This window comes from Symphalangus syndactylus, chromosome 18 (genome assembly GCF_028878055.3).
Source record: "Symphalangus syndactylus isolate Jambi chromosome 18, NHGRI_mSymSyn1-v2.1_pri, whole genome shotgun sequence".
Classification (NCBI taxonomy): domain Eukaryota; kingdom Metazoa; phylum Chordata; class Mammalia; order Primates; family Hylobatidae; genus Symphalangus; species Symphalangus syndactylus.
Window position 1 is genome coordinate 59,437,704 of NC_072440.2, and position 14,505 is coordinate 59,452,208.

The 14,505-nt window shown below is 54.8% G+C and overlaps 1 protein-coding gene across 1 annotated transcript in view; it reads left to right on the forward strand.

Annotated features, from left to right (window-relative positions):
* The first annotated feature begins 641 nt into the window (after positions 1 to 641).
* The window catches only part of MN1 (MN1 proto-oncogene, transcriptional regulator), a 54,880-nt gene continuing 41,016 nt past the window's right edge, over positions 642 to 14,505 (forward strand). Inside the window, exon 1 of the mRNA XM_055253168.2 lies at positions 642 to 7,098. Within this exon, the coding sequence (XP_055109143.1) occupies positions 3,306 to 7,098 (3,793 nt within the window). The 5' untranslated portion in view covers positions 642 to 3,305. The remainder of the gene's footprint in view (positions 7,099 to 14,505) is intronic.

Consider the following 14,505-nt stretch of genomic DNA (forward strand, 5'->3'; position numbering starts at 1 on the left):
TCTGGCTCTCAGTTCCCTGTCACTTTGCTAAGTAATAATTTCCATGTCCAATTCCATTTCTTTTCTAGTTCTGAAACCTCTAAGCTATCAGCAAGAGGATAGTTCACATGAAAACTAATTACACAAAATCAATATTTAATCACAGACCAACAACCTGATCCTGCAGAAAAATCCTTTAAAAACTCCACCGCCCTGTACAAATACTTCTTCTCCATGCTTATTTATGGACCCCATTTTTGATGGGGGTAATTTTCATTTTTAATTTCAAAAAAGAAAAAAAATATATGTCTGTAAACTTCCACAACAGGAAGGCCCCAGGAAAGGTCTTGGATCTGAGCTTGCTCTGGCTGAGTTTTAAAGTTGTTGGTTATTCCTGTTTGTTTATTTTTAATTAAAACATTTTTTGGGGGGGCAATTTCTTAGGAATTCTGCTGCTACCCCAAAGTTGAGCCCATTTCCGCCCACCCCCGGCATGTCGGTTCTGGGGTGGTTCTGGCATACTTAGCACTGCCTTCCTAGCCGCAACTCCGGGGAGCAATGAATCTGCGCGTACGACATGGTAACTTTTTAACTCCTGCCCGCGACGGTGGAGTGCTTAATCTAAGGTTTTTAAATAAAAAGGGCTCAGGGGTTGGTTTTATTATAACGTTTATTCATTTCAGATTTCATGCGTAATTTAGCAAACGCTAGACAGACTCGGGCGATAAACACTTTCTTTTGTGGGGGGAAAAGGCATTTTTATACACCATGCTTAATTTTATTTAGATTTAATAGCGATATCAGGGGCACTTCAAAGAAAGTTCTTTTTTCGCCCTTCTCCTAAGAATGCGAATCTGCTAGCAAAATCGCCTCGTGATATTTTATGGCAAGGAAAATTAAAGGCCTTCTCCCCCCTCCTTCCCTACACACACGTTAGGGAAGAACACACACACACACACACACACACGCATGCACACACACGCACGCACGCAGGCGCGCGCACACGCACACGCACACAGGCGCACAGAATAAACACCTCTATCCTCCATCACCTCTAACTTCCAACTTCTAATTGCAAGATAGATTTCAGCCTCTGTGGGGATCAGGAAGATCTAAACATTTTAACTAAGATTATTGGGATAAATATTTCATAAAGAGCAGGGCAGATATTAAATTACTCCTATTGATTTTAGTATCACAGCCCAATTCCATTCCTCGGCCTCTTCAGTTTAATTGATCTCTTAAGGAGGCCAACTTCGCACCCGCAGAGGGCCTGGGCCTTGGACCGGGTGGCCCAGGGCAAGGTGTGCGGCCCGGCGGGTGCGCCCTCTTCGTGCGTGTCTTCTCGGGGTTCCCAGCCGCCTCGCAAGTCGCTCCGGTTACTGGGCTCAACCGATGTGTTCCCCTATAAAGTGGCTGAGTGACTGTGACTCCTTGGAGCCCACGCCAGCCGGTGAGAACCGGGAACCCCAGGCAGTGGGGAAGGGGAACAATTGTGAGCGCCCTAGTGACGGAGGAGTGAGCAAGCGCCCAGGTCTCTCGAGAAGAACCCTAACTTCGAGGTTCCCCGTCTGCTTTACCCTCCAAGAAAATCCCAGAGCCGGCTAACTTGGGCGCCGCTAGCGGAGAATGGAGTGTTCACCCCGGAGCCGAAGTGCAGTAGACACTTAGCGACTTTCCGTGGCGAGTCCAGGGTCTTTGCCTGGCGACCTCATTGTCTGAGCGCCCCGTACCGCTCACCGCCCACCTCCCCGCCCCCTGCCCACCCGGTGGGTCTTGCTCCAGTTGGGGGTGGGGAGTTGGGAACAGTGTGAATGGGAAGGGGGTGAACAAAGCCAAGCTCCCGCCATTCTCCTCCGCCTGCACCCTCTCCAGCTCGATGCTCCCGGAGGCCAGGGCGCGTCCCCAGCGCACTGATGCCGGACCCCGAGGAGAGGCGGGCGCGGGGGACCCCAGAGCTGGGGTAGTGCGGGTTCGTGGCGGGGGCCTCGGCGGCCAGGACCCCGGACCACCTTAAGAGCGAGCCCCGCCCCGGGCCCGGAGCTTGGGCGGCGCTGATTGGTGCAAATGTAATGGCTGAAATTGATTGCTGAAATGCAAAACTTGTTGCTGCTTCTCCCGGCGCTGGGCGAGAGGCAGACACAGAGAGGGGAGCCGAGACCCTCGGAACGCCCCACGCAGAGCCCCCCCCGCTAGTCGGGAGAGGGGTGCGCAGACCCCCCAGAGCTGCCCCCGCGCCCCCCTCCCCCCATTCCAGGCTCTGAGAGCGCAGCGGGAACGCCTTAGCTTGCTCGCCCGGCTTGGCCCCCCGACCCGCGTACGCCCCCCTCCCTCAGGTCCGAGAGGGACTCGCGAAGCACCTCAGCACGGAGGCAGGGAACCGGAGGCTTGGAGCGACCCAACCCCTCGTCTCGCTGCCCTCCCGCGCCTGCAACGGTGCGCGGAGACTCCAGCGAACTCACCCAACGGCGGAGGACAGAAGCGGCAGGCGGCGGACGTGGCCGCGAAGCTGCGCGCGGGGCGCAGCGCACCAGCTGCCGAGCAGAGGAGCCGCGCCTTTCCCCCGACCCTCGGCTCCAGCCCTTGGCGTCTGCCGCCTCCCAGCCCCTCTGCGTCCTCGGCTCGGGGCCGGCACCGGCGATGCCGAGCGGAGCCTCCAGTCCTCCGACCCGCTGAAGAAGCAGCAGCCGCTCGCCTGGAGCCTACTGGGATTGTGCGAGCGGATCGTGCTCGGTGGAGGCTCGGGCTGCAGGGCGCGGGGACTCCGGGGGGCGGGGGGAGGGACCGCTCTGTCGGTGCCCGGTGCTAGCCGCGGCTTTGAAGGGTCTCCCTCCCCTGCCCTTAGCAGTTCTGCCACGGACTCCGGGAGGCTGCGGGCAGCGTCCTGGGGGCTCCCCAACAGACCCAATCGGACTTGAGAAGGTGATCGCTCTGCTCTCCCAACCCCCTTCCCTCCCCATTCCCCCCACTTAACTTTTTGTCTTCGTTCATCCGCGGCTTCGTCCCCTCCCCGCAGACCCACCCGCGGCTGTGACAACCGCCCGGGGCATGGGCCCCCCAACACGGCTCCTAGAGGCCCCGCGGCCTCGCAAGATGTGAGAGGCCCTCCCCGGGCAGAATCGGAGCTTCGGGAGAGGAGCTGATACCCCGCCCCCCCTCCCCCCCCCGTCCCTCACATCAGGCGGGGTGGAGGTGCGCGCTGAGCCCCCGCGGTGCTGAGCGTCCCGGAGCGCCCAATCCTGGGCTGGAACGAGTAGCTGGCCGGAGGCGCGCCGCGGAGAGCAGGCTGTCATGCCCTATTGATCCCCCTCTGCCCCCCGCCAAGTATGTTTGGGCTGGACCAATTCGAGCCCCAGATCAACAGCAGGAACGCTGGCCAGGGCGAGAGGAACTTTAACGAGACCGGACTGAGCATGAACACCCACTTTAAGGCCCCGGCTTTCCACACTGGGGGGCCCCCTGGCCCTGTGGATCCTGCCATGAGCGCGCTGGGCGAGCCCCCGATCTTGGGCATGAACATGGAGCCCTACGGCTTCCACGCGCGCGGCCACTCGGAGTTGCACGCAGGGGGGCTGCAGGCGCAGCCTGTGCACGGCTTCTTTGGCGGCCAGCAGCCTCACCACGGCCACCCGGGAAGTCACCATCCCCACCAGCATCACCCCCACTTTGGGAGCAACTTCGGTGGCCCGGACCCCGGGGCCTCGTGCCTGCACGGGGGTCGCCTGCTCGGCTATGGCGGCGCAGCCGGAGGCCTGGGCAGCCAGCCGCCCTTCGCCGAGGGCTATGAGCACATGGCGGAGAGCCAGGGGCCTGAGAGCTTCGGCCCGCAGCGACCGGGGAACCTCCCGGACTTCCACAGTTCGGGTGCCTCCGGCCACGCCGTGCCAGCCCCATGCCTGCCGCTGGACCAGAGCCCTAACCGAGCTGCCTCCTTCCACGGCCTGCAGTCCTCCAGCGGCTCCGATTCCCACAGTCTGGAGCCCCGGAGGGTGACGAACCAAGGAGCCGTCGACTCGCTGGAATACAATTACCCGGGCGAGGCGCCCTCGGGACATTTTGACATGTTTTCGCCCTCTGACTCCGAAGGGCAGCTGCCTCATTATGCAGCGGGTCGCCAGGTTCCCGGGGGCGCTTTCCCGGGCGCCTCGGCCATGCCTAGAGCTGCGGGCATGGTGGGCTTGTCCAAAATGCACGCTCAGCCACCGCAGCAGCAGCCACCGCAGCAGCAGCAGCAGCAGCCGCCCCAGCAGCAGCAGCAACAGCATGGTGTGTTCTTTGAGAGGTTCGGTGGGGCCAGAAAGATGCCTGTAGGTCTGGAGCCCTCAGTGGGCTCCAGGCACTCGTTAATGCAGCCTCCCCAGCAGGCCCCGCCACCCCCTCAGCAGCAGCCCCCTCAGCAGCCGCCACAGCAGCAGCCGCCGCCGCCACCCGGGCTTCTAGTCCGACAAAATTCGTGCCCGCCTGCGCTCCCTCGGCCCCAGCAGGGCGAGGCGGGCACGCCCAGCGGCGGCCTGCAGGACGGAGGCCCCATGCTGCCCAGCCAGCACGCGCAATTCGAGTATCCCATCCACCGGCTGGAGAACCGGAGCATGCACCCTTATTCCGAGCCTGTTTTCAGCATGCAGCATCCTCCTCCGCAGCAGGCGCCCAACCAGCGGCTGCAGCATTTCGACGCGGCCCCCTACATGAACGTGGCCAAGAGGCCGCGCTTCGACTTCCCGGGCAGCGCGGGAGTGGACCGCTGCGCTTCGTGGAACGGCAGCATGCACAACGGCGCTCTGGATAACCACCTCTCCCCCTCCGCCTACCCAGGCCTACCCGGCGAGTTCACACCGCCTGTGCCCGACAGCTTCCCTTCGGGGCCGCCCCTGCAGCATCCGGCCCCGGACCACCAGTCCCTGCAGCAGCAGCAGCAGCAGCAGCAGCAACAGCAGCAACAGCAGCAGCAGCAGCAACAGCAACAGCAACAGCAACAGCAGCAGCAGCAGCGCCAAAACGCGGCCCTCATGATTAAGCAGATGGCGTCGCGGAATCAGCAGCAGCGGCTGCGCCAGCCCAACCTGGCTCAGCTAGGCCACCCCGGGGATGTGGGCCAGGGCGGCCTGGTGCATGGCGGCCCGGTGGGCGGCTTGGCTCAGCCCAACTTTGAGCGCGAAGGCGGCAGCACGGGCGCCGGGCGTCTGGGCACCTTTGAGCAGCAGGCGCCGCACTTGGCGCAAGAGAGCGCGTGGTTCTCAGGTCCACACCCGCCGCCCGGAGACCTGCTGCCCCGTAGGATGGGCGGCTCGGGCCTGCCCGCTGACTGTGGCCCGCACGACCCCAGCCTGGCGCCCCCTCCTCCGCCCGGTGGCTCGGGGGTGCTGTTCCGGGGCCCTCTGCAGGAGCCGATGAGGATGCCCGGAGAGGGCCACGTGCCCGCGCTGCCCTCACCGGGCCTGCAGTTCGGGGGCAGTCTGGGCGGCCTGGGTCAGCTGCAGTCGCCCGGGGCGGGCGTGGGGCTCCCCAGCGCTGCTTCGGAGCGCCGGCCCCCGCCGCCGGACTTCGCTACGTCTGCGCTCGGGGGCCAGCCGGGCTTTCCGTTTGGTGCAGCGAGCCGGCAGGCCACGCCGCACAGCGGTCCAGGCGTGAACTCGCCCCCTAGCGCGGGAGGGGGCGGTGGCAGCTCCGGTGGCGGCGGTGGCGGGGGTGCCTACCCGCCGCAGCCTGATTTCCAGCCCAGCCAGCGCACCTCGGCCAGTAAACTGGGCGCGCTCTCGCTGGGCTCCTTCAACAAGCCCAGCTCCAAGGACAACCTGTTCGGCCAGAGCTGCCTGGCTGCGCTCTCCACCGCTTGCCAGAACATGATCGCTAGCCTCGGGGCCCCCAACCTCAACGTGACCTTCAACAAGAAGAACCCGCCCGAGGGCAAGAGGAAACTGAGCCAGAACGAGACCGACGGCGCGGCAGTGGCCGGCAACCCGGGCTCGGATTACTTCCCAGGAGGGACTGCTCCCGGGGCCCCAGGACCCGGAGGCCCATCCGGGACCAGTAGCAGCGGCTCCAAAGCCTCGGGGCCGCCCAACCCGCCAGCCCAAGGGGACGGCACCAGCCTCTCCCCCAACTACACCCTGGAATCCACGTCGGGGAATGACGGCAAGCCGGTCCCCGGGGGGGGCGGCCGGGGACGGGGTCGCAGAAAAAGGGACAGTGGTCACGTGAGCCCTGGCACCTTCTTTGACAAGTACTCGGCGGCTCCGGATAGCGGGGGCGCACCTGGGGTGAGCCCAGGGCAGCAGCAAGCGTCAGGCGCAGCCGTCGGGGGAAGCTCCGCCGGCGAGACGCGCGGGGCACCGACGCCCCACGAAAAGGCGCTTACGTCGCCATCCTGGGGGAAGGGGGCTGAGTTGCTCCTGGGGGATCAGCCAGACCTCATTGGGTCCCTGGACGGCGGGGCCAAGTCGGACAGTAGTTCGCCACACGTGGGTGAGTTCGCCTCGGACGAGGTGAGCACGAGCTACGCCAATGAGGACGAGGTGTCGTCCAGCTCTGACAACCCCCAGGCACTAGTTAAAGCGAGCAGGAGTCCCCTGGTGACCGGCTCGCCCAAACTCCCTCCCCGTGGGGTAGGCGCCGGGGAACACGGACCGAAGGCGCCCCCGCCTGCCCTCGGCCTGGGCATCATGTCTAACTCTACCTCGACCCCTGACAGCTACGGCGGCGGTGGGGGCCCGGGCCATCCAGGCACGCCGGGCCTGGAGCAGGTCCGCACCCCGACGAGCAGCAGCGGCGCCCCGCCACCCGACGAGATCCACCCCCTGGAGATCCTTCAGGCGCAGATCCAGCTACAGAGGCAGCAGTTCAGCATCTCCGAGGACCAGCCTCTGGGGCTGAAGGGTGGCAAGAAGGGTGAGTGCGCCGTCGGGGCCTCAGGGGCTCAGAATGGCGACAGCGAGCTTGGCAGCTGCTGCTCCGAGGCGGTCAAGAGCGCCATGAGCACCATTGACCTGGACTCGCTGATGGCAGAGCACAGCGCTGCCTGGTACATGCCCGCTGACAAGGCCCTGGTGGACAGCGCGGACGACGACAAGACGTTGGCGCCCTGGGAGAAGGCCAAACCCCAGAACCCCAACAGCAAAGAAGGTATATGCGCACCCGTTTTCCTCTCACTTCCCGGGTGACCCGCCCCATCCCCAGGGCAGGACTTAGCCTTCGCCCCTTGGGGTCCTTCGAGGTTTGGAGGGCACAGACCCTCCTAATCCCCAACTAGGAGCTGGTTATCCCACCTTTGCTTACACCAACGGCTGTGAGGACAGACCCCCCCACACACACACACTGCCCCCCAGCCCCCCACATGCTGCCAGGTAGATTCTAGTGCCACAGGGTGACAAAAACTTAGATGGCAGCCCTTTGGGAATCTTGTAGAGTACCCCACCCCGCCCAGCCTCCCCCACACCCCCGGTTTTAGCTGAATTGCCCCTTCCTTTTCACACTAAGACCCCTCCCCACACTCAGCACTGAGGCTGGTTCCACTTTTTAGCAGCTGTGTGCCGCCTTCCCTGGCAGGACACCTGGGAAGTTGTGTTAGTGCCTCCCACCTTTTCCTAGTTAGTCAGCCTCTAGCTCTAGTTTTGTTAGGTGCCAGCATCTTTAGAAAAAAAAGTTACCAGCCCTGGTGTCGGCAGCATCACTCAGAGGCAACGCCTAATTTGACATTTGTTCCTAATGAATAGCTATTTTATCTCTTCTTAACTATCAGTTTCATTGAAAAACTGGAGACCTGTGGGGGTTGCAGGAGGCAGGGAACCTTTTCAGGGTGCATCTCCTTGACATTTGGTGGGGCTGGGGAGGCGGAATGCCGGGGTGGGGTCAGCTTGGACATCATTTGTGTATGGGGATATGGATATATACTCTTAAGACACAAAGGATCCGTGTTTGTCAATATCTTGCTTGGCTTTGGTGACAGATGTCCTGTCCCAGCTTTCGTTTGCATTCTAAGCACCCCCTCCCCACCAGGCCTGGAGGCCTTTAAGGTGGGAGGGGTGGGGTTAGTAAATGGGCTGCCATTCCAGTTAAAGTAATAACAGTTCTTTTTAACCTAAGGATGACTGGGTTGCCGTAGATATTTATTTTATCTGAATGGAGCTTTAAAATGTCTGTATATAAAGTGTGTGTGTGTGTGTATATATATATAGGTGTATATATAGATATGTGTGTCTATATATGTATCTATATATATCTAATGGCTTCTTAAAATCAGGTAACATCATTTTTTTCTTTCTATCTCTTTCTTTTAAACTATAGTTGAATTCCCTTGGTTTCCCTAGACAGACTATCACCATGGAACCAGTGGCTGGCATTTTAACCTTGTTTTTAGAAATGTGTCCCCCCTCAATGTGATTCTTGCCCTCTTTTACAGTTCTTTCCTCCTCTGCCTTCGTTTCCCTCATCCTCCCCACATCCTGCCATGTCTTGACCCTGGATTTAAGGTGAGGGTAGGTTTTAGGAGAATGGCATGGGGGCTGGGGGAGGCAAGAGGAGAGGAAGCGGGAGTGGGCTGGGAGTTGGGTGGTTCAGAACTTGGGGCTTTCAAGGCGCTCATCCCGGGTAGCTTTCCCGCTTAGGTTTTCTAATTCATGAATGCAGCCTCTCTGCTTTTTCTCTTTGTTCCACGGTTACTGCCCAGCCCAGGACGCCCGGGACGCACTCTCTCATTTGAAGCTGGGTGTTTAGCATGCACAGCAGACGCTGCGGCCAGCATCAGCATTCTCCAGGCTTCTCCCAGGCAAGGCCATAAATTGGTTAGTTTGGGACCCTCAGCTTCTTCTCCCTTTTTTTTCCCCCTTTTTAAAATCGAGTTGGACACAACATCCTGCTTGCTCCCCCGACCCCTTTATTTTCTTGTACACAACATCTCGATCTGGCCCGATCGATAGCTGGTTAGCACAAATCTCAGGCCCTGTCACTTCTACCTGGCCTGGCCTGGCCGCCCCTCCCCCTTCCCCTTCTCATCCTCCCCCCTACTCCTAGTAATTAAGAACATATTGGCCAAAATGAGGTGAGAAAAGTTAAAAAAAAAACAAAAACCCTGATTTAAAGAATCCATTTAAACAAAAACAGTAGCACTTCATCTTCAAGTCTTTTAAAGGGCCTTCATAGACTAGGTGGACAGGTATAGGGTCATTTTAATGAGATTTTTAGAAGATGTCTCTCCCCATCCCCTTTCCAGTCCTTCCTTTAGAGATGAAGATGCAGGCTGTGAATGAAGAAATGTCACCAAAGAAATGTTTTGTTTGTGTCATCATCACAGTCAGATGAATGAAAATATTTTTTAGAAACAGATGCTAGTCACTTTAGGGTTGATTTCTCCTGTAAGCTAAAGGAAGCCCTCCCCTGCACGTGGGACAACAGGGACTTCCATTAGGGACCAGCAGGGCTGACTGTCTCATAAGCACCAGCAGGGACACCCACTTGACCTCCTTTGTTTTCTACTCTGTGGTGTGGGAAGGACAGTTTCCTCGATAAAGCAGCGAATTGAGGTCAGTCGAAGCTTCTGTAGCCTCGGGGTTGCTAGTTAAGGCTTTATAAGGTATCTGCATCTGAATCCTGCTCCCTCACTGGTAGTAAATAAGGATGATTAAACTTTTCATTATGATAACACCCTGTAGTTCCATCTGCACACATTGTATAAATAGGTACACAGAGCTTTCTACAGGCCCCTGAGTCCCCTGGCTGAAAATCAGAGTGAAGTGTGCCACTTCGAAATAGAGACAGAAAAAAAAATCATAGCAAAATGTTCTGCTTTTCCTTTAAAAACATGCTCATGGTCCCGTTAGCCTTGAGCAGTGGTGTCCAATGGCTTTGAATAGACCTTCTCTAGGTACCAGCCCCAGCATTTTTTTTTTCTACCCCCATTTTTGTAATGATATTTTATTTTGTCACGCCGTAAAACATGCCAGTACTAATGTGATTAAATATTAACACCGTTTCTGAAGTTCTTCACTCCAATGACAAAATACTAGTCGGTGTTTAACAAAATGATCCATGCTCGGATTGGAGGGAACGAATAAGTCTTCAGAACTGCACAAGGCGTGCAGCCACTGAGACGTGCCCAGATTGTCTTATGGGTTTGAGATGTCCTTTGGAGGGGAGGGAACTTGACTGGCAAGTTGTCGTTCTTGCAAAGTCTAGGCCAACATCACATGGGATGATGAGTTTTTAAACCAGGAAATCTAGCTGGTCTCTCCAAATCATGCTTCTCTTGACTTCTTCATCAACCCACCCAACAATTTTTATATAATGCAACTTCACCTCTGAGCATGAGGCTCTATTTGTACAAAGTTGTGGTGGGGAAAGGGTGAGATTGTGGAAAGGGAAAAAAAAAACAAAAAAACCCAGCCTGAGTTTGGGCCTATTCAAACATCAATTAAATTGGTGAGAATTGTATGAATTTAAAAAGAGTTTGCAAAATCATCTGCCTATCTTTGTAATAGGTGTGTGGCTACGGAAGAATTTCAACACAGAGAGAAGGAGAGATAATGATAGACTATAGATAATGTGTATTAAGTTGGAAAAAGTACGTTTTCTCCCCTCCTGTCCCTTACAATTTTCAAAAGTTGAATTAACCGTATTCTGTAATACGTTTATCCTTGCCAAACCTCCTTTCTCCTGCTAGCTCTATCTTGAAACCCAGGGCAGTCTTGAAGTACTCTTTCACATACATTGAAATGGGAGCAGTCTCGGTACACGTTCTGCAAGCAATCCTGCCCTTTTTGGAAGTATGATATTTTTACAGTGATGCCAGAGAAATTTTTGGAATTTCATGCTTCTCTCAGTGTTGCAGTCAGAACACAGTAACAGCACTGAGCAATCCTAGGCAGGCAAGATTTGAACATGGAATTTCTTTAGACATGGGGCAGACTTGGGGCAGGGGGTAGGTAGGTCCTAGCCTCAGAGCAAAGCACTGTTTTCCTGAGAGAATTTTTAAGGCTCATTCGAACTTGTTTGGGGGAAGGCAAAGAGCTTTGCAATCCTGTTTCCCTGTGAAATTACCCAGCATGAGTTGTATGCCTTCATGTGACTTTTGCGCCTCCGGAAGATGTAACCCAAAACTTCGCAGGTGTTAATAAGGGATAATGTAAACAGATAGGGCCCCCTTTGTGCAGCTGACGTTTGGGCCTGCCTGCTCCCTGGATATCCCAGGACATCAAACTACTGTTCTTTGGTGCTTGTTTAATATTTCATGGCTGTAATAAACCTGTCTACGTTGCCCGCCTCCCAACATAAAACCCCAACCTAACACACATCTGCAATCATACATTTCTACTAAATATTAATAAAGGACAAGGATGTTTTAAGGGGCTGAAGGCTGGGAGTGTTGAACTTGTCATGGTTTTCTACCACTGGGTTTTCTGGCTGTTTTGATTTTAAATAGCCATTGCTTTCTAATATGCAAAATATATTTATATATTCTCATATATATATATATGCAATTTTTATAGATTGAAGGGCTTTCCTCAAGTATAGCTTTCTTTAATATAAATTCATTTAGATTTCTTGTGAGGTCCCTTCAGACCGGAAATAAGGAACTGTTGAAATGTACTTCTAGTTTATTGAGGTTTCTAGGAAAGGAGTGAGAGTTAGTTAATCTAATTTCTCTTTCTAGCAATGAAATTCTATGATTCCTGATATGATTTTGTTTGCCTGACATAGGTATTTAAATTTCCACAAAGAATCTTAATAGGTTTGGAAAATGCGGCTACTCTTGCCAAGAAGTTACTTGATACCCTGTGCTGATATAAAATATACATTTTTAATAAATAGTCCTGCAGGACCAGGTGAAATTAGAGGAGGAAAATTCTTCCCACTGTGGAAGGGCCAACTTGAGTGGGTCACTGGGATTTCACAGGATCTCCTAAACTCACTCCATGCTGGAAAATGTAGCAGAATCACTTGTGACCCGTTTCTCTCCACTTGAATGACAATGACGTCGGATTGTGTTCTTTGCCCAGGGAGTGATCAGCTTTGCCGAAAGCATTTAGGAGAGATAAACACTCTTGGTAAGGAATACTGTATTTACCTCTGTTTGGTTATTTTTAGAGATTAAAAGGCTGTAGCTTTATATAATAGGATCAAATGTCTGGGGAGTGTGTGGGAGCAAGCAGGCCTCCCAAGCACACCGCAACATAAAAACACCAAATCCTCTCATGCCAGAGGGGTCCTCTGTTTGTCGGAGGGGGTGGGGGGGCTGCAACCAGTGAGTTCACCTTCTGTCCTTTTCTCATTACCCGCTGCTTGTTCCACCCAGTTCTCTGGTCTGGAGGGGCCGGGATCGCCCAACCTCATCATTTTGACTCAAGTCAGGATTTTGACTTGCCGGCGATGTGTTTGTTTTAGGACGGTGTCTATATTTAGGCGCGTCTTGGGTGGACAGATTTGAGTGTGGGATTTGATCGCTCTTGGTGGAGATGTTGATGTATACATGAGTGCGTGATTGAGAAGAGGGACATTTGGAGGAAATTTTTCAAGCCTCCTGGCCTTCTCACACACACTGGAGCCAAATGAAGTGGTCTGGGGGCCAGCTCGAAAGAGCACAGCTGAGGTGGGTGGAAGCTCTGGGTCTGTATCTCAGGGGAGCAAAGCAGGGCCCCATGCAGTTCAGTGTGTGAAGAAGCCCCCCCCTCCCCCTCGCCCCATCCCAGCATCCGCATATATACATATGCATGGCCGAGTGTATTTCCATCCAATCTGGAGTCACTCCTCCAGTTTACCCTTAATCTGCTTTCTGAAGGCGAGCAGGGAAAGGAGCTCACCCTTCAGTCTCAATGGCCTTAGCTGACAGGTTCTGATTCTGTAAAGGACTGAATGAGCGTGAGTCCTAAAAATAGAGGGAGGATTTTGAAGATCCTAATTACGAAATCTCAGCCTCCCAGGCCTCCTGGGCTGTGGGTGACTTTGATCTGGAGTATTTCAGTAGCAGACGCACGTCGCCCCTCGCTGGGTTTTGTGCGTGAGCGTGCGTGGAGGTGTCTCTCTGGCTGAGTTCAGCTAACACCAGTTTCCTGCCAGGAGAGGAATCTTTGAATCAGTGCTCTCTCCCCTTCTTTACTCGCCCCCCCACCTACCCCCACCAGTTGTGGGAAGCAGACGCTGCTTCTCATTTATGGAAATTCCTAGCCTTTATTGTATTCTTTTTGTACCAACGACGTGGCAGAGACGACACTGGGCTTTCAAATTAGTCATGCTCCTGCCTGCAGGGACCCTCTGTGTCCTGATGCAGAACAGCTCAGCCACAGTCCCCAGCTCAGAGCCACCCAGGGCCCCGAGAAACTGTGAACAGGACTCAAAAGGAGAGATGGTTCTGGGATCCTGGCACGTTATGCCCGATGGGTCACCCCGCACAAAGGTGGCCCTGGTCATTTCCTGCCATCTTCCGATGACAGGACAGCACGCAGCCTCACCTGGGTGATCAGCTGCTTTGCAGAGCATGGGTGAGATGATACCCCGCAAGTATGCACTTCAGGGGGCAAAACCTCCAAACTTATTTTGTGACCAGGATTGAGAAGCAGAATTAAGTTTCATTTACTTGCGTGGGGAGGGACTTTTGAAAGGCATCATGTTCTCGGGATGTAATTATTATAGGATGCTGAGACCCGCTTTGTGTGCTGGCCTGCATTTTAATCAGCAGCCTCCGAGGTTTGAGCAGCCAGTAAAGTGTCTGCTCCCAACCCGGTGTTTGCCCAAAAGGGCATGGAGGGGAGAAATGGCCATGGGTTTCTCACAGTCTTGAAATCCAAGGGGTTGAAACTGGGTTCCCAATAGCTTCCAGTTTGGGCCTGACAAGACCATATTGGACTGGCACCCTAGGTACCTCCTGAGTGAGGACTTGTCATAGCCATAGCATCCCAAATTGTCATTCTCTCTCGGCTGAGAAAGCTGGTGGGATTTCATAATCACCACTTCCTTGTGAAGCCGGAGCAGAGAGAACTTTACAGTGATTGCATGCGTATCTTTTCACGATTTACACATCATCGTAGGGACCCAAATGCCCTTTAAACATAAGGCAATTGAATCTAGCAGTTTGGAGGTCTTAGAGCATTCATAATAACATGCTGGGTCTCTGTGAATGTCCCAGAAGGAACATCTTCCATGGAATGGACTTGTCCAAAAAGGGAGAAAAAATTCCCCAATAAACATTCCCATATAAACTCACATTGTTGAGGGAAATCACGTTTTTGTGTTCTCATCTTGAAAGCTCGAGTCCGGCGAACTCACCTTGCCCTACTTCCCCTGGAGTTTGTAGGATCAACTATGTGACCAGAAGCTTCCATCTTATTCCCGTCTTTGATCTCTCTGTGGAAAATCTTGGACTCCCCCAAAATGTTTGCTCCTAGGATTCTGCTCCTTCCGTCTATCTTGGTTTCTTGGGCTGCAGTCTGACTTACCTATGCTGGTATTTGGTTTGGGAGACGCAAGGTGTGTTGGGAAATAGTTTAGGGAAACAGGGAGACCCCTTGGCGAAGACATATTTGGGACCCATTGCTATAGAAG